Source organism: Abramis brama (genome assembly GCF_963993115.1).
Source record: "Abramis brama genome assembly, chromosome: 2".
NCBI classification, from domain to species: domain Eukaryota; kingdom Metazoa; phylum Chordata; class Actinopteri; order Cypriniformes; family Leuciscidae; genus Abramis; species Abramis brama.
In genome coordinates, this window is record NC_139964.1 from 30,861,429 (window position 1) to 30,883,753 (window position 22,325).

The 22,325-nt window shown below is 38.2% G+C and overlaps 1 protein-coding gene across 1 annotated transcript in view; it reads right to left on the reverse strand.

The window, feature by feature from the left end:
* The window catches only part of sorcs3a (sortilin related VPS10 domain containing receptor 3a), a 240,313-nt gene that overhangs the window by 63,637 nt on the left and 154,351 nt on the right, over positions 1-22,325 (reverse strand). Inside the window, exons 5-7 of the mRNA XM_084096471.1 lie at positions 6,484-6,557; positions 5,435-5,499; positions 3,398-3,516 (exon numbers count right to left, since the gene is read on the reverse strand). Coding sequence (XP_083952597.1) covers positions 3,398-3,516; positions 5,435-5,499; positions 6,484-6,557 — 258 coding nt within the window. The remainder of the gene's footprint in view (positions 1-3,397; positions 3,517-5,434; positions 5,500-6,483; positions 6,558-22,325) is intronic.

Here is a 22,325-nt window from a genome sequence, read left to right on the forward strand (position 1 = left end):
CACCAGCTAATTACTCTTCGACAGCGATGCCATAGAAATATACAGAGCTACCGCAAAAATGGTGCATAAGGTCTATACTGTAACAGCATCCAGCCCTAGCACAGTCATTTAATGAGATCCTGAGCTATTAACCTTCCGTCTTCTCCAGCACATCAAACAAAGCTGTAAATTCAGAAGGCTAATTCAGTAACGGAGAGCGGAGTGTCTCGTTTAAAAGAATCTCCCCCTATGATTTGGAGGATACAGCATGGTCTGGATTTGTCGATGCCCTTTGCAGTTCAGGAGTGGAGTGGAGAGTGGTAAATATCTTGTAGGACAATCAATACCCTCATTATTCTCTGTCAAGAGAAATCTTTAATTCTCGCAAGCAACGCGGCTGCTCCCATCCCACTCCGAGGGGGATTGTTGGCGCTAATGATAGCGTGTGTAGCGAATACACACTGGTTGTTAGCATACACAGCAAGAACTGTCAGAAGCTTGTCAAATCTACAGCTACACAAGGGAGAATGGAGAATGAAATAAATAACCGTTTCACAGCACAAAAGATACTTCATTCTGTCAAAGTAGCGGGCATGTTTAATTCATCCCACCTCTTTTCATAATTTCAATTAGAGGGCATATATACACCCAACAGGATTCCGATTTGAACACGGGAATAAAATGGGTCCATGATTATATGACAGAAACAATTAAGCTTCTTAGCGGGTAACATGCTTTCAATAAAGGAGGAGAGAGAGGCAGAGGAGGAGAGCGGCGGTCTGGGGAAAGTTCTAAACAAACAGCATGTCCGACGTGTCTCCGAAAAGCGGCTCTGCGTGCAAAAGAAGGAAGGAGCAGGCAGGATCGATGGTTTCCAGGGGCAGTTGAACTTCGAAAGAAATTGGGATGATCGATTTTTCTGTTTCACATTCTTTGGACTGTGATGCGACGTGACAAAACATTGGGGTTGAGCGTGTTATCTGCATTGCTGTTCTTCCGAGAGGGATGGGAGTAAACTTTTCGGAAATATTGCAATTTATCATTTCCAGTCTGAAGTTGTGGCCAATTTTGGATATTGACTATAGATGCAATTCTTTGTATTTTCCCACACTGCTACATTTCACAAAAAATTACAGAAAGTAACAATGAATTACACGTGAAATTTTAGGGCATTTTCAGACCTGGAGATCACTGGATTTGTTCCGAAACAGGGACTAAGGGTACGTTTACATGACAATGACGTACAGAAAATGGAAACGTTTTTTCTTTGCACAGGTGACAACATTGTCAAAACAATCCCTGTTCACACGGATCTGTGAAAACAAATAAAAACGCTGTATTATGCAGCCAGGCCAGTAGTTGGCGATGTCACTTTGTAAAGAAACACAGCCCGTTCTCATCCCAAGTCGTCATATACTGACGCTTTCAAAATTTCTTCAATATCTGACGCACAAAGCACCCTTTAGCGTCCATATGAGACGCATAACCCTACCACAGACCTAAACCTACCCATAAATGAAGCGTCTCATATTGACGCTAAGGGTGCTTTGTGCGTCGGATATTGACGAACTTTCGAAAGCGTCAGTTACATGACGCCTAAACCTACCCATAACCGAAGCGTCTCATATGGACGCTAAAGGGTGCTTTGTGCGTCGGATATTGAAGAATGTCTGAAAGTGACGATTTGGGGATGAGAATGCGTTGAGAAACACTACGCGCCTATAGAGTGAACACGTAATACGCAAGTAAATGACATCACCCTTTTCACAGATTCATGTTTTTGTAGTTTACACGGAGAAGATTTTCAAAAACTTGTAGTTCGCGTTTTTAGGTCTAAATAAACGGCCAAAACGCATAAAAAGTTTTTAGTTTTTTTGCATTTTCGTCTTGGTTAATTTCACTTTCACAAGACAATGTTTCAAAGCACACCAAAATGTGTTTATTCAAGTCACATGTGAGTAAAACTGTCTTCTTATTGGTCAGAGTTTCCTCTGCGTCATCCTTCAATATGGCTATATGGATTGACAAGATTGGTCCGCGAGCTTATTGTGGCTTTATCTGTAGCTGTCAAGACACTCGCAAACACCGGCTCTAACGGATCAATTATCAAATCAATATATATATAAAATGTATAATGCAGTTAGAGTGGGAATTAAGGATCCGTTGGGACAGAATTATTGCACTGCAAGACAAAAGCAATTATTCAACATTTTAAGATGAAGAGGCACTGTTTAGTTTTCAACTGCGATAACTAATGTGCTCACTCACAGAAACAGACACTGCTGTTATCAATTATGATACCGCTTGGTTCGTTGGCTCGTTTGATTGGATTGCTTTCTCACCTCAATCAAACGGTCCCAGAGTTCTTTTTCAAGCAGGCAATTGTTTTGATGCGGATCCAATCAGGATTCCCATGTTCACATACGCCCAAACTAACCAAACTAAGAGAGAAAGCGCACCAGGTTCTGAAACAAATGCTCAAAACGAGCCAGGTGTGAAAACGCCCTTGAAGTATAGAAGGACTAAAATAGCATTTTCTTGTAAAATATACACTAATATACTTTTAAAAATTAGGTGCCCTAAAATAGTTCCCACCCTCATTTGCACTGTTTCGAAGACAATTGTTTTGCATGCAGACAGAAATTAATATATTCCAAAACTGTCCTGGATTGGAATTGGAAATTTAGGCCATTAACATTTAACTTTTTCCCTTGAGTATACGATTATTATTCTGATCCACCGGGAAGTTGAAAATGACACAAACAAGCATGAACATAGATGAGTCTGCATACGAACTTCACCTGAATGGTAAGGAAGCTTCACAAAGTTTTTGGTTTGCAATGTCATGAGGGTGAGGAAATGATAACAGAATGTTCAACTATTTCTTTAAGGTACATTCACACTGACAGTGATCTGCAGCCCAAAGCAAGCAGAAGTCATTCATTTTCAATGAGATTTGGTGATTTGAGGCGATATGAGTGGCAGGAATCATTGTCGATGTGACAAAGGTGAGCAGAGTTCAACTTCATGCAAACGAGTAGCGATGCCATGGGAGTGAAGACAGAGGAGCGTACGTGATCCGCCTCGTAATAGCTAGATATTTTAATTAAGTATGTACCAAATTTTGGATGCCACTTGTTTCAAAGTGATTCTGAAAGAGAAACATTATATTTCACACTGTGTTCCACAATCAAGTTATTGGTTCAGTTAGTTTCTCTGTGAAGTCGCAAAGATTGAGATTTTGCGAGACTGTGAGTTACAAGATCACCGTTTCTACAAGTGCCTTATAAATGAGGAGCAACGGGAATGACAGAGCATTCCTCAGTGAGAATGAACTAATACATTCCAAAACGTCCTTTGCTCGAGAAAGTCCTTATCTCAAAGCCTAAGTTAAAGTAAGGTGATCTCTGGTCCTTACCTGAACAAAAACGTATTCATCCTGAACCACGAGTGAGTTGGTCTCAATATATCCAGAAAATGGATGTGTCTTGCTGGATTCAGAGCAGGCTTGAGCTCTGCATGTCACATACTGACAATCTGTAGTAAGGAGAGACAGAAAAAGGATTCTAGCTGTTAATTAGATTCTGGGGGAATTGAGTTTAATAACCTCTGACTGCTTCTTAGAATCTCTAAGGTCATCTTAGCTTCAGAGAACATCAAGTGGAAGTCGTTATTTGCTCACCCTCCGGATTTTGGTTTTTGGAAGCTTGGTTACTATGAAATATTATTCCTCAATTCTCCCTTTTGTGCTCCACAGAAAAAAGAAAGAAAAAAACACCATGAGGGTGAGTAAACAATGACAGATTTTTCATTTTTGGGTGAACTATTCCTTTAACCAATGAGAGAAAGCGAGAGAGAGAGAAAGAGTCCGGGTCCTGCATTAATCTGCTATCAGATGGTGTATTTATCATGACGGTAATTCTGTCTAGCTGCCTGCAGGACTGGCTTTATCCTCAGCTTCGGAATTGATCCCCAAGCTCACGGGCTCTCGTCTCATCTCTTTTCCTCCTCTAACATCAGGTTTGAAGGAGGAGTGGACCGCAGATCAGTAAATGGGATGTGAGAGGAAGGTAAAAGTGAGAAGAAGCAGGAGAAAGAGAATTCGAAATAACCTTATAGTACATAGTGTGAAGGAGCATTTCTTTGAATGGATGGGCATACTGAAGGAATATATCCCTTTACTGAGCGAGCCAGCGTTTTGAGTCTGAATGAGACTCACAGTGACACTGAACGAAACAAAAGGTCTGGGACATGTTTCAGAGTTAATAGAATGAGTGTGTCACGCTCTTGCTTGACCTGATAATCCAAAAATGAGGCTTGACACAGATGAACGATGAAAACACATTTAATAACACTAGGAAACATAGAGAGAAACTTACCAACACGAAACCTTAACACAATATAATGAACAAAAGGTGGATGCTGAACATTGGTGGTGGTTGAGGAGATTTCCCCGTTCTATGTAAAGCGATTTGAGTACCCAGAAAAGCACTATATAAAATGTAATGAATTATAATTATAATTATTATTATTATTAAAAGATGACTGAGGGTTTAAATACACAAGATAACAAGGGACTAAATGAAGGAAAGGTGATGGTGATTAGTACTCATGGTAACAAACAAGGGTTGCTAAGGAGATTAACAAGACAGCAATTGAAACACAGGAAACAGGAACTAAACCACAGGAACTGAAAACCAGACACAACAAGACAAAAGGAATTTGAAATGAAATGAAAACCGATTCTTCTTTTTTTCCAAATGAATCTGTTTAGTGAATGATAAAATGAAAAAAAAAAAAAACGGGAAAAATGTGATGTTTTGAATGACGTATTTTCACTTTAATAATATAATATAATCACTTTTTTTATTTTTTATCCCTTTGATGAATGAATTTGTAGTATTTTAGAGAGTATTATACAATAACTCACTTAGAATAGAACAGAACAGAATAGAATAGAATAGAATAGAATAGAATAGAATAGAATTAGAACTAGATTGCAGGACAGAATTGAATAATAGACTAGATTAGACTAGACTAGACTAGACTAGAATAGACTAGAATAGAATAGAATAGAATAGAATAGAATAGAATAGAATAGAATAGAATAGAATAGAATAGAATAGAATAGAATAGGACAATGGCTAAATCCATGAACATTCAAAAAATCTAAAGATTTGAGTCACTAGGATGAATCAAAATTCTCAGCACTAGATTGTAGGACAGAATTTAATAATATACTGTAATAGAATAGAATAGAATAGAATAGAATAGAATAGAATAGAATAGAATAGAATAGAATAGAATAGAATAGAATAGAATAGGACAATGGCTAAATCCATGCACATTCAAAAAATTCTAAAGATTTGAGTCACTGGGATGATTTAAAATTCTCAGCACTAGATTGCAGGACAGAATTGAAGAATACAGACAAAGAAAGACAGAAGCAACTCACGGCCATCGGAAGTATGGGCCTCCATGTGCACTAGATCTAACTCCTTGTCCAGACCGGATACTGACCTGCATTAGACACACAATAGAGTGAGGAGAAAGACGTTTTATCACAGAGGCGAAAAAAAATCCATAACTGATGTCTTACTGAAGGTCCATTTCATCCAGCAAAGTGACATTGTGAGGTGCTATTTCTCCAAATGCCACATGATGGGAAAAGTAATCAAGGTACATGTTGCAGCAGTAACTAGAAGTGTGTGTAAAACAATGCATTTGTAGGTGTATATTTGTGCATGGTTGTGACAGTGAAAGAGTCTAATGGGAATTAGAATGATGACACCTGCTGGAAACATGAGAGTTTGTTGCAAGTCCATACTAGTGCACTAGCCTAACTAGACAGTGTCTTTTATAGCTCAAGTAGTCTGTACTAGAGACAACTCTGTTCCTGTGACTCATGCACAAATTGAAGCCAAAATTCTTCTAAAGCTCTGCTTTCTCACCAGCAGTTTAAAGCATCCTTTAGTGTTTTGCACTGATTTACTGTACATACAATTTTAGCTACATATTGTGTGATTTGTTCATTTTTTAGTCACTTTGGTAAAAAAGGCATTGACATGCAAATGAACGTTATTAGATTTTCCCTTGCAGCCCATTTAAAAAAAAAATGTTTTAAAGTACTGTCTATTTCTTTTTTGTGTAAAACTATTATTTTTTTTCATCCTTAAAGTCTAGATGCAGTCTGGAGTACAATCTTCCTTTATCCTTTGCTCTCCTCAGCCATCTTTATGGAGCTCAAACATCTGTGCAGATTTCATCTCACAGAGACATGCACAACAGCCTGTGCTTTTTCTTAGCATAAGAGCGAAAAAAAAGAAAAAAAAAAGGACACAATTTTCAGCCGTATCCATCTTCTCAACTGCTCAAACTCTTTGCACATTTCATCAATGCGCCAACCAGCACTCTATAAACTCCCCTTGTTCGTCCATAAAAGTGTAAGTTAGTGACATCGTGTGAGAAATGGAGATGAGGTGTGATTGTTACAGTATCACCTACCAGTAGAAGCGGTTCGGAGTCACTCGCTCATGAACTAGCTGCCACTTTCGGCCAAAGTCAAACGAGCTATACAGCTGCAAACAGAGGAGAAGAGAGAGAGAGAGAGAGAGAGAGAGAGAGAGAGAGAGAGAGAGAGAGAGAGAGAGAGAGAGAGAGAGAGAGAGAGAGAGAGAAATAGGCAGCCATTAAAATCTACAATCATTCGCTCTGTTAAGTTAAAGCCATGTAACCATTTGAAGGCAGTTTCTTTTCATCTCATTTAAGAACCTTTTCTGCAGAATAACTGATTCATCATTGTGATTTGTATTTCATTACATAGTTGAATCATTGTGTGTGGTGCTTTTTAAAGGATTGAGCACAAAAAGCACAGTTCTTAAATCAGTTGTCATGGGTTAAGGAGAGCACCATTATGGGTGAGCTTTTCTAGGTAATTGAACACACAATCGTATGGAAATATATGCCATTTTAATGGTGTGGAAGATGGAAATTGTATTTACTGCACATAAACACTGTTAAGTGGGTCATATCATAAGGATCACATTTTTCTTGATCTTTTGATATGTAAAAAAAAGTTGTGTTTTAGTTTGAAAATACATTGTAACATTCATAACTCAAAACTTTTTCCATCTATCCATCCATCCATCCATCCATCCATCCCATTTAGAGAGAATACAATGTGTAATATACAGCGTGGGAAATAAGTATTGAACACGTCATCATTTTTCTCAGTAAATATATTTCCAAAGGTGCTATTGACATGAAATTTTCACCAGATGTTGGTAACAACCCAAGTAAGCCATACATACAAAGAAACAAACAAAAATAAGTTCAGAAATTAAGTTACGTGTAATAATGTGAAATGACATAGGGAAAAAGTATTGAACACATGAAGAAAGGGAGGCGCAAAAAGGCATGGAAAGCTAAGACAACTGCTGAAAACTTACAGTAATTAAAAAGCAATCCAGCCCCCTGTCAGTGGAAATTAATAACAGCTGGTTCAGTCCCAAATGATGGCCTACAAAAAGGTCTCATTGCCAAGGTGTCACACAAGACACATCTCATGATGGGTAAAAGCAAAGAGCTGTCTCAAGACCTTCGCAACCTAATTGTTGCAAAACATAATGATGGCATTGGTTATAGGCGCCATTCTAAGCTTCTGAATGGTCCAGTGAGCACTCTTGGGGCCATAATACGGAAGTGGAAAGACAATAATTTCACCATAAATTTGCCTCGACCGGTGCTCCTCGCAAGATTTCTGATAGAGGAGTGAAAAGAATAATCAGAAGAGTTGTCCAAGAGCCAAGGATCACTTGTGGAGAGCTTCAAAAAGACCTGCAGATAGCAGGTACTTTTGTCTCAAAGAAAACAGTAAGTAATGCACTCCACCGCCATGGCCTGTATGCACGCTCACCACACAAGACTCCATTACTGAAAAAAAAGCATGTTGAAGCTCATTTAAAGTTTGCTGCACAACATTTGGAAACGCCAGTGAAATACTGGGAGAATATAGTGTGGTCACATGAGAGCAAAATTGAACTGTTTGGATGCCATAATACACACCATATTTGGAGGAGAAATGGCAGTGTACATTACCCTAAAAACACCATACAACTTGGCTGTTGGACAACTCTTCTGATTATTCTTTTCACTCCTCTATCAGAAATCTTGCGAGGAGCACCGGTCGAGGCAAATTTATGGTGAAATTATTGTCTTTCCACTTCCGTATTATGGCCCCAAAAGTGCTCACTGGACCATTCAGAAGCTTAGAATGGTGCCTATGCCATCATTATGTTTTGCAACAATTAGGTTGCAAAGGTCTTGAGACAGCTCTTCGCTTTTACCCATCATGAGATGTGTCTTGTGTGACACCTTGGCAATGAGACCTTTTTGTAGGCCATCATTTGGGACTGAACCAGCTGTTATTAATTTCCACTGACAGGGGGCTGGATTGCTTTTTAATTACTGTAAGTTTTCAGCAGTTGTCTTGGCTTTCCATGCCTTTTTGCACCTCCCTTTCTTCATGTGTTCAATACTTTTTCCCTATGTCATTTCACATTATTACACGTAACTTAATTTCTGAACTTATTTTTGTTTGTTTCTTTGTATGTATGGCTTACTTGGGTTGTTACCAACATCTGGTGAACATTTCATGTCAGTAGCACCTTTGGAAATATATTTACTGAGAAAAATGATGACGTGTTCAATACTTATTTCCCCCGCTGTATATATATATATATATATATATATATATATATATATATATATATATATATATATATATATATATATATATATATATATAAATATCGTCATTGACTCTGACTAGCTTGCATATATATATATAATGCACGCTTATGCATGCTTAACACTTCTGTATTTTTAACAGAATTTTAGCAAGTCTCCTACTGGACTGTATCTAAATTATCCGTTCTAGTACCGCTAGTCAGAGTCAATGACGATACATTTCCCCATTGTGTTCAGGAAATATATCAGACAAATGATATTTAGCAAAATACTTTCCTTCCGAATCTGTTACTCGTTATTATGGCTCAAATATCGGGACGTGACAGACATTGGGCCATACAACAGACAGGAACAAGAGAAGAGAACTGGCAGAATTTAAAAGCACAGATCATTTGAGCCTCAGCACTTTACCTGGAGCTAGCGGCGCGTGAAACAGAACACACATTATAATGTGTCTAAAAGGAATTATTTGGACTTGAAGCTGCGAGGTGAATCTCAAGGGAATCTTAATGGAAGAGATGAGTTCACTCAGGTCCGGAGGGAATTCATTTGGAAGTTTTTGCTTCACAATGTGCTCTAGTCTGTACATTCGTCTCAGTCCACAGAAAAGAACAGACTATACCTTCAATCTCTCTTTCTAGAGCTGTTAGGACAGCATTTCTCAAACATTTCTCAAAACGGGAGTCTGTCTCAAATAGCCGGGAGGGCCACAGAAACTTTCTGAATTTTGAACAAAAATTGCACTGCAAGCAATATGAATGCAACAGAAGCAGTATTTTCTGCAGTCTGGATTTCCTATTAATTTCCTCCACAGACATTTCGAATAAAGTCTTTAAGCGTTGAACCAAAAAAGCGAGATGAGGTCCGTGAACAGCTATGAACTTATGATAGGGTTCAAAAAGTTAGAGAAACCCTGGGTTAGGGATTGTTTTTCTAACATTAAAAAAAAGACAAAATGCAAGTGCCAAGTGTGCTGTGGAGTAGTCATCCTTCCTTCATTTCTACAGAAACATTGATGTAGTTGTTCAAAGTTGTACAAACAGAGACACAAGTCAAAAAATGCCTGAAGATCGCATTGTACATCTTGACAAGTCATTGAACATTACATTAACAGAGAACAAAGAGAGTTTGCACCACAAGCTGTTTACTCACAGGAGCTGGAAGCATCACACAAACAACAGGACTGATGCTTTTGATGAGATCTGAAAAGACTGTTTCTGAGAAGACTCACCCATATCATTGAAGCCCCATCAAATCTAGAAATACACAATGTTCAAAATGTACAGTAAAACTTCAGTTTACATAAATTCCCACAATCGATCGTTGTCTAAATTAATGATCAATTAATCGATAACCTTAACCAATTAAGTTGGAGAACAGACTCAGATCTTATGACCCATATAGAGTCACTTTTTCCCATACATTGCCAGAAATATAAGTTAGACATTGAACATACTGTCAAAGAAGTGCCGAAATACCCCTTACTGACTCGAAACATCCCACCAGCTGGCTTCATGACATATGAGTGCCAGCATGACCCCTACAAGTTGCTAAACACATGGCCTAATTTCCACTGCTCTAATTGTGTTTCTGCATGCCCAGCCGCACAATTAATGGCAAAGCCTGGCGCGTTCCTATTACACTGATTGATGCCACTGTTGATCGGCCCCCTGCCGGGAATAGAGCGTTGTTATTCTAGTCCTACAGTGAGAAGGCACCAACCCAGTCAAGCTCTGGCCTATTTCAACCACAATTATTTATGATTATTGATGGCTAATGGAGACAGAGTATAAAAAATGGAAAGGATATAGGAACTAATGTTCCTTAAGATAGATTAAAAAAAATAGATTAATGTAACTTTTGTATAAATATTTTTAGCTGTCTCTGCCAATGATAACACTAGAGGGATAGTATGTTGTTAAGATTTTATGTGAAGACAAAGTGAACCCCGAAAGACAATTATACATCACACTTAAAAGTATATGAATGTTATTGTATATTGTAAGTACAGAAGTTCATCACATTAATGCAAAGGATTGACAACGACACAAAGTGTCCAAACAGCGTCCAATTTTCTTAAATGAGTTAGTTCACACAAAATGAAAATTATGTTATTAATTACTCACCCTCATGTCGTTCCAAACCCGTAAGACTTTCGTTCATCTTCAGAACACAAATGAAGATATTTTTTAATGAAATCTGAGAGCTTTCTGCTTCTCCATTGACAGCCTACGCAACTACCACTTACAAGCCCCAGAAAGGTAGTAAAGACATCATTAAAGTAATCCATGTGACTCCAGTGGTTTAACCTCAATTTCATGAAGCAACGCAAGTGCTTTGTTTGCGTAAAAAAAACACAATTTACCACTTTATTTAAGAAACGTTAATCTCCAACACGTGTTCATGAGAGCACCACGACGCATGAGAGTTGCGTTGACACGAGAGCAGACGTTGTTGCATGAAAGCACATTGGAGATTAATATTTTGCATATAAAGCAGTAAATTATGTTTTTTTTGTTCATGCAAACAAAGCACTTGCGTCGCTTCATAAAATTGAGGTTAAACCACTGGACTCACATGGAATACTTTAATGATGTCTTTCTGGGGCTTGAAAGTGGTAGTTGCATAGGCGGTCAATGGAGGAACAGAAAGCTCTCAGATTTCATCAAAAAGATCTTCATGTGTGTTCTGAAGATGAACGAAAGTCTAACTGGTTTGGAACGACACGAGGGTAATTAATCAAAGAATTAAAATTTTGGGGTGAACTAACCTTTAATTTTAAACTACATATGTAATATACAGTCAGCCGGACATTATTGCTAAACAAATAAATTGGACATGGAAAATTGATTTAAGTTGAAGTTGCGATAGTCTTTTCTATAACTTCTGCAATATTCTATAAAAAACAAGAATTGTCCATTTAACACCTCTTTAAATTATTAGTAAGACTTTTGTTATACCATTTAACATGTATTTGAGACTTTTTATGACCTTAAATTTGATCAAACTGAATGTAAGACTTTTTCAGGACCCACAGGGTCCCTGCAAACAAGAGTTTCAGTGCCTCGTCACATTTTTAGACCTTTCAAAACAAGTCAGTGCTTAATCAGATCTCAAATTGTCCCGGGCCTTCCACATTTAACGCAATCTGTCCAAATACGGGGGACAGGGTGGATTGGGGCGACTTGTATATATCCCTTGTCGGTGTAAGAGCCTATGGACCACTGGGTCCCTCATAAGCGTGGACGTTGACATATTGTGCCGCTGGCTGAGCTCAACCTGTAGTCATTCATCAGCCGGATGACATGCTCAATTTTAAAAGCTCGGAGCTGTCACAAAGTCGGCTTCATAGCTTCCCACTTACATCAATAAATCACTAGCTGCAGCAAGGACCCACTGCTGACAGTCAGTGACTGCCAACAGGGAGACTCTGGGGCCTTCTAATAGGAGGTGAGGGGAACAGGGAGAGGAGAGCTTATTTTAATAATGTACTTATAATGAAAAAGAAAATCTATAGCACATATTTGCATAACGCCCTGAACACTTGGATCATTTCCATTAAATTGTGATGGAGAGAGCAGGGAATATCAAGCATGGTTTGGAGGAGGAGGGTGAGGATGAACCATGCCAGGACAAAGACAGCAAATAAGAAATGGCATTTAATAGCATGGAATAAGAAAGCAATTCATCTGGGAATGTTTTAGAGACACATGAAACAAATGGCCGTAGTTTGTAAAAGAAATTACAGACAAAATATAACCGCAACCGCTGAGTTTAGGTTTTGTTTCTATTAGGTCAACTTACAGAAGAAACAAATACTTTACACTTAGCATCACCCAATTAGAACACAGCGCATTTACATTTGTCCCACTTCACGTAGATTTTTCTCCCTGCAATATTCAAATTAGGGCTACATGATTCTCCACGATCATGAACATGTAGATTCATACAGCATTCCATTTAGATCCATTACCGCTGTGTCAAAGGTTTCTATTTCCAACAAGCACTGAACATAAGCCAATCACAGTTGAGCGCATGAACCCAATGGCCAATCAGAGAGATGTTTAAATGAGTCACTGGGCAAAAGGATTCTGCTCAAAATGCAGAAGCTGCATCCACAATTGCATACTGTATATTAGGTACTACATTAGGTTTCAAACTTAGGCTACTTTGGGGTCGTTAAAAAAAGCATGTTCTATATAGTATGTATGTGTGTAGTAAGAATGAAATTCGGATGTATAGTACTATATATCCTGAGGCCTCATAGGATAGTAAAGTGTCTACTGAACCAATATTAACCAACTGCAGAACCGCAGAACCATACGTCATAGCAGTGTGAGTCTGACGCCTAACAGTCTGATGCCGGAAGTGGGCGGGGTAAAAACATCTAAGGGGTGGAGATGGGTAGGTTTAGGGGTGGGTTTAGGGGTCAGGGGGTGGAGATGGGTAGGTTTAGGGGTGGGTTTAGGGGTCCGGGGGTGGAGATGGGTAGGTTTAAGGGTGGGTTTAGGGGTCAGGGGGTGGAGATGGGTAGGTTTAGGTATGGTATATGTAAGGTGGATATGTATGGTATGCGGTTCCGGCATCAGACTGTTAGGCTGGCGCTGTTGTCCTCACACTGCTATGACGTATGGTTCTGCGGTTCTGCAGTCAGACCTATCTCTACTGAACGCACACTTTAGAATCTCGCCAGAAGTAGCAGGTCATCATTTTAGCCTAATGTTTTATAAGTACTATGAATTTGGACATACTAGTGTACAGTTCTCTAGAATTGATGACTAGATACGAAGATGAGTGGGTATTTATGTTACTTTTTTTGACTAATTTGGGCATATGACATTTGTTAGATTTGAATTACAACTATAATTACAAGAAGAGAGACGAGATCTCGTGCCACGAGATCTAGCGATATTAAAACGTGACGATATTTGAAAAGTTGTCTCGGAGCATGACGGAGTTGAGTTTGTGGCAAAACCTTGCTGTTTGTTTGGGTTCCCAATAACGTGCATTTGGGAATGCATATTACGTCTGATACGCTTTATGCTGCATATCGAAGTGTTGCGCTGTTTTCATTTACATGTGTGGCTCAACAGCTCGGTTTACAAACTCCATATCTGCATATGCTATGAGTTTGGGTTGCTTATAACATTCTCTGGGAACGCAATGTGCACCATTTCACCAGATTTATAATGCAAATCATTTATTAACTTACGCCAACAGAGGAGAATACAATATGTTTCCAAATTTGTGAATTGTTGTTCATCCCGATTTCAAAATAAAAGTTTAAACCCTCGCTCTGAGTTTGCATGTTTTGATGTCCACATGTTTCAAAAAATTACAGTGGGTGTAGCATTTCTATTGTAAAGTGGACAAATATTAAAGATTAAGTGGACATTTAAAATAAATGTTGTCTGGCCAATATTAAACAAGGATTTGATCTGTAAAGTGTAACATCATCAATCACCAGGCTTTTGGCACCCTCTGCAGGCATTTGTTATAATACTGTACATATGTTGATTATGTTTATATTATGTATTTTAATTTATGTATTTTAACAGCGTTGTCCATAACTTGCTTTTGAACCAATACTTATAGCCTCATTGTTATTATATGTATTTAAGTCATTTTAAAGCCTGTTCACTTCTATAACCACAAAAATGATCGGATTACTCGCTTAATCGTTAAAATAATCGACTGATTATCAAAATAATCATTAGCGACAGCATTAGATTAGTTGAAACATTTCAAAATGCACCTGCATTATTTTGCATTTTGTGACTTTCAGTCGAATAAAACACTATTTTTTTCCAGTCACATATCGCATCATTGAATATTTCTTAAAAATTGTGTTAAAATATCATCCCGCCTCATGAACCCAATATCGTGTATCATCTTGTGAGATAATTGTATCATCACACGCCTAAAAGTAACGTTGAAGTCCAAGTAATTGTATATAGTACCTCTAGTTAGAACCATTCAAGTTATTAATTTTGTGTGTGCTGACAGCCTCTGTGAAGTAAGAAAGAAAGAAAAAAAGAGGAGGCAAACAATGTATGACTGGTAAGATGTGTTAATGGATACTAACACGTTCGTAGTATAAGAATAAATAAATGTTATGATGCCATCAGTGAATTTCATCGTTGACAGCTTGGTCTCCAGAAGTTAGGCGTTCAGAATCTTAGAGATCTCTACAGTGTTTAAATGATCTGTCAAGCACAAAATGTTTAAGCTAGAAAGGCAGATGGCAGGATTTGCCAAATTTATGACTCAAATTAGTGGCAGGAGGACACATTTAGCTTGTTCATGTGCGATTTTCAAGGGACTCAGTTTGACAAAGTCCAAAAACAATAGCTAGCTTGGCAAAATTCAAAGATGCTGGTCATTTAGAGTTTATATATAGAGTATTTGTGTGTGTGTGTGCGTGTGTGTGTGTGTGTGTGTGTGTGTGTGTAGCCTACAGATGTTTGTAAACCCATAGATTCTCTCTTTCATTGAGCATTTCAGCAGTATCGGACTGATTCTATGGCCAGGGACGGGGGAAGATGTTTTAGGTTGGGGGTGCTGTTTTTCTTTTGTTTTTTTGGTGGGGGTGTCACCACTTTTGAATAAGTAACAATATCAAGTCTATAAAACTCGTCAAAACTCCGCGAATCACAACAAGCGTATCAGTGAGAACATTTAAACAGCATACACACACCCGGACTTGACTGCACATCACATTTTTGACATTATAGATAGGCTAATGCTTTCAATCGTAATGAAACGGACCGGTCTACGGGACATAAATTAAGCCTTTAAATAAAAGGGTTATTGGGCTGTTTACACTGTCATATACAATAAAAGAGCCTGCACAGCGACAGGACATAGAAATGAACACAAAAACTGCCTGCATGGTTTGGATTGTGGGGGAAACCGGAGCACCAGGAAGAAAACCCCACGTGGACACAGGGAGAACATGCAAACTCCACACAGAAAGGACTCCTGGCTCAGCCGGGACTGGATGGAACCGGGGACCTTCTTACTGTAAGGCGACAGTGCTACCCATTCTACTTTGAATTTGAGAGTTTACTGAATTTAGTTCTTAAAGGAGACATATCATGCTTTTAAATTGTTCCTTTTTACATATAAATCATACATTTGTAGTCTATATAAAGCAGAACTGCAATGCTTGGGTCTGAATTCCTCATTATTATAGCTCCACAGGCCCCTTTTCTACCCCTTTTCTGATGTGCGTCTGAGAGCAACTCGTTTTGGTGCGGTCTCTTTAAATACAATTGAGACACTTCATACCCCGCCCCCTCTCCATGTTGCAGCGGTTCAACTCCACCCCGTTCAGCCATTTTTGTAGTTTGATAGCAGAGATACAATTATCTAGAGGCACAGAAACTTTTTATTCACACGTTATTAACAAAATGTCAACAACGGAAGACTTGTCCAGCCAGCCTTACATGTTCGAGCCAGAGTCGGAGCCGGAGCGAGATGAAAATGAAGACGACGAACCTGTAGAACAACGTCTTCATATGGATGTATCGCAATGGTGTGTACTGTATTTACACATGAAACTTTGGTCTTCCGACCTTTTACCACCGTGTCGATTTATTTTGATTAATATGTGCGAGGGAGAGAGAGCAAGACAGCGTCTAGATTGGAGACGGTGATGTCTTGTTTACACTTTCGCCTGGCTCCGAAGAGAGAGAGTGCGCGCGCGCGCGACCGGGTCTCTCTCTCTGCTCGTTCTTTCAGTTAAACATGCGCCCTGTCACGCGCAGCAGTTCATCTACATTAGACGGTGTAATGAAGCGTGTGGGTTACTACATCCAACAACCGAACATTTTAACTTACCCTCTCGTAACTTCTGCATCCTTTAGCTTGGACTACAAAATTGCAGCGAGAAATAAAAATGGCGGATTGCTCGAAGTGTTGGGCCGGAAGTCAATGTCCTTATTTGGCAGTTCCGCTGCAAATACTGTGACGTAATAGTTCAAAAAACGTCATAGATAACAGAAAAATCGGAACAGGTTGAAAAATATGACCAAAACAGAATATAAAGTTATCAACGAAGCACCTGAAGAGAATAATTTCAACTTTTCTGTACTTCTAAACACTCCAAATATACAACAAAATGCATTTAAGGGCTAAAAAAGTGCATTTGGCATGATATGTCCCCTTTAACTAGATTTTTTTTTTAAACTTTACAATTAAGTATTGCCTTTGATACATTTATTTGTCCATTTTTTTTGTATTATTCCTTATTTATTGTAATACAATTTAAATCCATTTTTAAATACATCCTTTTTCTCTTGTAACGTTTCTTCTAATTCCTAACTTTCTCCTAATTTATGCGTTTTTCTTCTCCTTGGCTATCTGTTTGTCCAACCAATGGAAAATGGATGTAGTGGAAACTTGCAATTCCGTTTGGTGTCTCTAGAGGCCCTGAAGTTACAAATTTCACCTTTAAACTTGTATTTAACCCAAACAGTTCCTTTCCCTTTTTAATTAATTTCTTCAAAAACGATTCGAAGAGTGTTCACATGCATATAAACACCTCTTAAATACTTTCAGAGAATATTCAGCTTCTCCAGTGAAGTGTTGACCTGCCCTGCAGAGAAGGAGAATGAGTAGGTTATACAATTATGGAAACGAGCAACCAAGCGTTATTGTCTGACCATTTTCATAATTCACTTTTATACCAGCTAATTGCGTTAGCTATAAATTCCTGATGCACTTATATACAGCACTCTAAATCATCTGGCGTCCTGTAGAGAGAGGCTGCAATGGCAATAGCTGAACTAATCCTTCTTTTCTTCATTTCCCTGTCGAACTAAAACACGCTCAGTGATCACAATCCCAAGACATTATAGGCAGAAGAAGGTAGCATATATGCAAATCATGCATCGGTATTGTTTGGGTTGGGGTTTATCTTTGACACCCAGGCCCCCAACATTACACCTCTCTAAACTGTCACTCTCAATTTTGCCAAAACCATTAGCATGTTTTAGAAGTGTTTTGACTGGTGCATTTTTCAAGGGTGTTTGTAGACATGCTCTTCCCTGTTGACTTTGAAAATAAACTTTATTTAACTTGTCCATTTACAATAGCTGACAGTTGATTGTTGAAAGTTGAAAGTCTGTTTATGAACCAACAAATGTCATTTCCATTTTGATCTTAAATTATGTATTGCATTTAAGAGCATTCTGTGAAATTACATTTTTTAAATAAAATAAAAACTCCTTAAGGGGGAACTATGCAATTTTTTTTAGTTTAATTTACCTTAACTGAACAGCTTCGGAGTCACTGGAATGGTTATATGACTTTTTTCGGGTTGAATGGAGGCCGTCTCGCTTTCCCCTAGCGCCTGTGAGCGGAAAAACACCCTTGCAACTTTGGGCTGGCGTGATATCAGGTCTCGCGATGTAACGAATTGCTTTACGGCACTGCACACATACATTTATATGCGAGCCTTCTGTATATCATATACATACATCATACCGTGCGTTTGCCGGCTTCTTTGAAAACAAATGCACATGACCAGAAGGAGAAGATGGGAGAGGGGAGAGTCGCCAACGAGTTTTTACGACAGTGTTGTCAAATATCTATTCCAAAGCTGTAGGGGGAGCTCTATAGAGAAACCCGCGAGCAAAAAGCGATGATTGCCAAATTGCCAAAACTGCATAGCGCCGCTTTAAATGTCTCGCTAATGCTAAAATCATCTCCTTTTTTTATCTGAAGCATGCTCTGACAATGTTGTTTCCTAAGTAAACGTGCTCTAACTTAAAAAAAAAAAAAAAAAGTAGTAACAATAGTTGGCTGTCATGCCTCAACTGAGGAACTACAAATAAAATATATATTAAAATTGTGTATTTCATGTTCTGTTTAGATTATCATAGTTTTCTAAATGTATAATTGCAAGAATTTAGGTCTGGGACAATAAGAACGATACAAGAAGAAGGTCCCATATGGTTAACTCTTTTGAAGAAAGAAAAAAATAAACCAACAGAGATTTTAGTTTGCTTTGACCATCGTATCAAACCTGGTTCAGATGGTGTCAGGTAAGATCAGAGAGCATCGGTGCATTCCTGTGGGGCAACAGTTGATGAGGTGGTATTATCTGCCCAATGAGCCAGTCACCCCATGAAAATTAATGAATTGATCGGGTTATTAAAGGCACAGTCCTCCAAAATCCTGTCTGGCACAGCGTCGTGCCCTCCAAAGCAAATGAGGTAACCGCCGGAAAACACTGATGTAGAATATAAAAGAAATAGCCATTTTTACTTCTGCTGAAAATCTTTTCCTCATTAACAGATGTTCATTAGTGCATTACCTACACAAAAGTGCACTCCTGCATGTATGTATTCATGCACTGTGGAAATATTTGAGTAATTTATCACAATAGTATGTATAGCTCAAATGCATCAATTAAAACATTCATTCATTCATTACTTTAATGTTATTTAAATTATAATATGTAACTCTTTTTTAAGGTCTACAGGTTGCAATTCCATTTGTTGCCAATAGGGGTGCGAAAAAATGGGGTAATAAGATTTTAAAATTGGGAATTGGGTCCAAAAGCCATTTGTAACTGTTCCAGAATATTGTTCTGTTATTGTTTACACTACTGTTTGGGGTCAGTAAGATTATTTTGGTAGCACTTTATTTCACAGTCCTGTTTCACATGAACTTACTACTTTTAATAATTTATAATTTAGTGACATGTGAAGGCCAAGTATTGTAACCCATACTCAGAATTTGTCCTCTTTATTTAACCCATCCAAGTTAGTGCACACATTATTGTAGTAATGATACTAAACCTTAACCCATGTACCAGTAGTTACCTTACACAGTATTTTTGTTGGTAAGTACACTCTAAGTATATTGAAAGTGCATGTACTGTTAAGTAAACTCCAACAATTTATTTATTTTTCAAAAGTAATGTATACTTTTACTCAGCAAGGAAACAGTGAATTGATCAAAAGTGATAGTAAAGACATTTACATTGCTACAAAACATTTCTGTTTCAAATAAATGAAATACAACTATTAGTCCTCATGAATACTCCATTAGTCATCATGAATACTCTGAGAAGCTAAACAGTCTCTTGGCTTGGCACTGGAATTGTGTGTTCCACATTAAGGGAAGTTCAGAATGCCTGGGAGGCTTCGTCAGGAGGCATTCAAGCGAGGCGTGAAGAGGGAGGTTAGACACAGGGAGGTGACAGGCGGGAATCCGGCTAAAGATACGTGCCATCTGGATGAGCAGTGAGCTGAGAAATTCAGCTCTAACAGCACTGAAACAACTGACTTCACTGCAAAGAGGTAAAGGTGCACACGGACACACACGTTGCTTGATCACACACTCAAAAGAGAAGTCGCCAACGGACATACAGAGTTTGAGAGAGGATTATACACGGTTGATGGAGTGCATGAACATATACACTAAGGTTGCTCAAGTTTACATCATGAGCTATGAGGTACGACAGGCCATCATATATTGTGAATATAGACGCGACTAAAGGCACGTTGTTAGGCACGGCACGCACCGGCCTGTCTGCAAAACCTTCAGCCATGAATATATTCAAAATACTGGATGGCCTCAAGTTCCTTATTGCTTATTACTTCAAAAAATGCCATTAAAATGTAAATTATTTTATTTTTAAAAAAAAATCATATATTTATAGTCCCTGACATGTACACCATTATTCAAAAGTTTGGGGTCAACAAGACTTTTTATTTATTTTTAAAGAAACCTTTTATACTCACCAAGGCAGCATTTAGTTAATCAAAATATAGGCTAGCCTAGTAAAAACAATAAAAAAAACAGCATTATTATGAAATATTATTACAATTTATTTTTAAATGTATTTAATATATTTTCAAATGTAATTTATTCCTGTGATAGTAAAGATGAATTTTCAGCATCATTACTCCAGTCTTCAGTGTCACATGATCCTTCAGAAATCATTCTAATTAGATGATATGATGCTCAAGAAATATTTCTTATCGTTTCTTTCTAAAGAAAGAAATGTTATTAACCCAAAGCTTTTGAACAGTATGTGTAAACAGTAAAATAAAGTTATTTGGAAAACTAGCTATGTTTACATGGTCACCTTTTGTTTTAATCAGAATGAATCCGAACGTAGTGTTTACATGAACACTAAATACAGTGATCAGGTTGATGTGCGCGTTTACATTGTCACAAGCTTCAAATCGATTTTTTTTTTTTTTTCATGTCCACACAGCACGAATATAGTTTCCTGCTGTTTGTGCATACTAACCACTCTCCACTTTTCTTAAAGGGATAGTTCACGCAATTTTTTTTTAAAATTTTGTCATCATTTACTTACCCTCAAGTTGTTACAAACCTGTATGAGTTTCTTTCTTCTGTTGAACACAAAAGATATTTTGAAGAATATTGGTAACTAGACAGCTGACGACACCCATTCACTTCCATAGTATTTTTTTTCCCTATAATAGTCAATGGCTCCCATTCCCAGAATTTTCATTTTGGGTGAACTATCCCTTTAATATTTATCTATTTTGGGTTCTAATTAGGAGACTACGAAATGCCCCTTCCCACACCCAAAACAAGGTGATGTGGATGAGAGTCCGAAACAATCGGACTGGTCGGACGTTGTCCTGCTCTTCTTCACAGACGATGAGTGGAAGGAGAATTTTAGAATGACACGACAGTCAATGACACTGACAGTTTATGAAAGTCGGTGACAATGACAGTTTATGACACTTTATTCAACAAAAACAACAGCAGCTCATTCCACGTGTCATAAGTCATTACGCCATTCATAAATGGGTATCAATCCGATCAAGTGTTTACATGTCCTCTCGATCAGATTAGAAAAGGTTTAAACCATCCCTTACAATCCAAATCCAATTCATTCCAATTGATGTGGTTACATGTGACTTTTCATTCCAACTGTGCTATTGGTCTGATTACAATCAGAATTAGGCTCCATGTAAATTGCAGCTACTGTTATAAATTTCATTTTGGACCAATTCTTAAATCTTAGGGCTAGTGAAAACGCAAGATGCAGGTCAGTAAAATAAAAAAAGTGCAAGGTCTAGAGACGGTTTTTTTTTTTTTTTTTTTACTTTTTAAGTTGAACTTCTTTTAACTTGAGCGCTGCGAGATGCCATTGTTAAAGACGCCCATCTAGTGCACATTTACATCGAAAAACAATGGAAAAATAGCGTAGTTGCAGGGCTCGACAATAAGGACTGCCTGATGGCTCGGTTGACGGAACTATCACTTGCCCAATTGGGCCAGTGCTGTAGGGGTGTGCGATATATATTGTCCAGTGGCGGAGCCAGAGCCACACCCCTGACATCCGATTGGCCACCCCGGGTGGCACCCCAAAATTGTATTCACTATTGGCACTTGCTGATGTTTTTTTTGTTGTTTTTTACGTTCGCCGGCAGCTCACGCAGTTTTCAAATGGACGAGCAGAGGACGAGAGAATATTGCAAGATACCGAAGAATAAGAAAACATATTTGAAGTAAGTTTTTAAGGTTTAACATCAGGGTTGTTTGATCTGGATACATTTTATGAGATGCTGTGAGTAAATAAGGCTGTTAATCAGACTAGA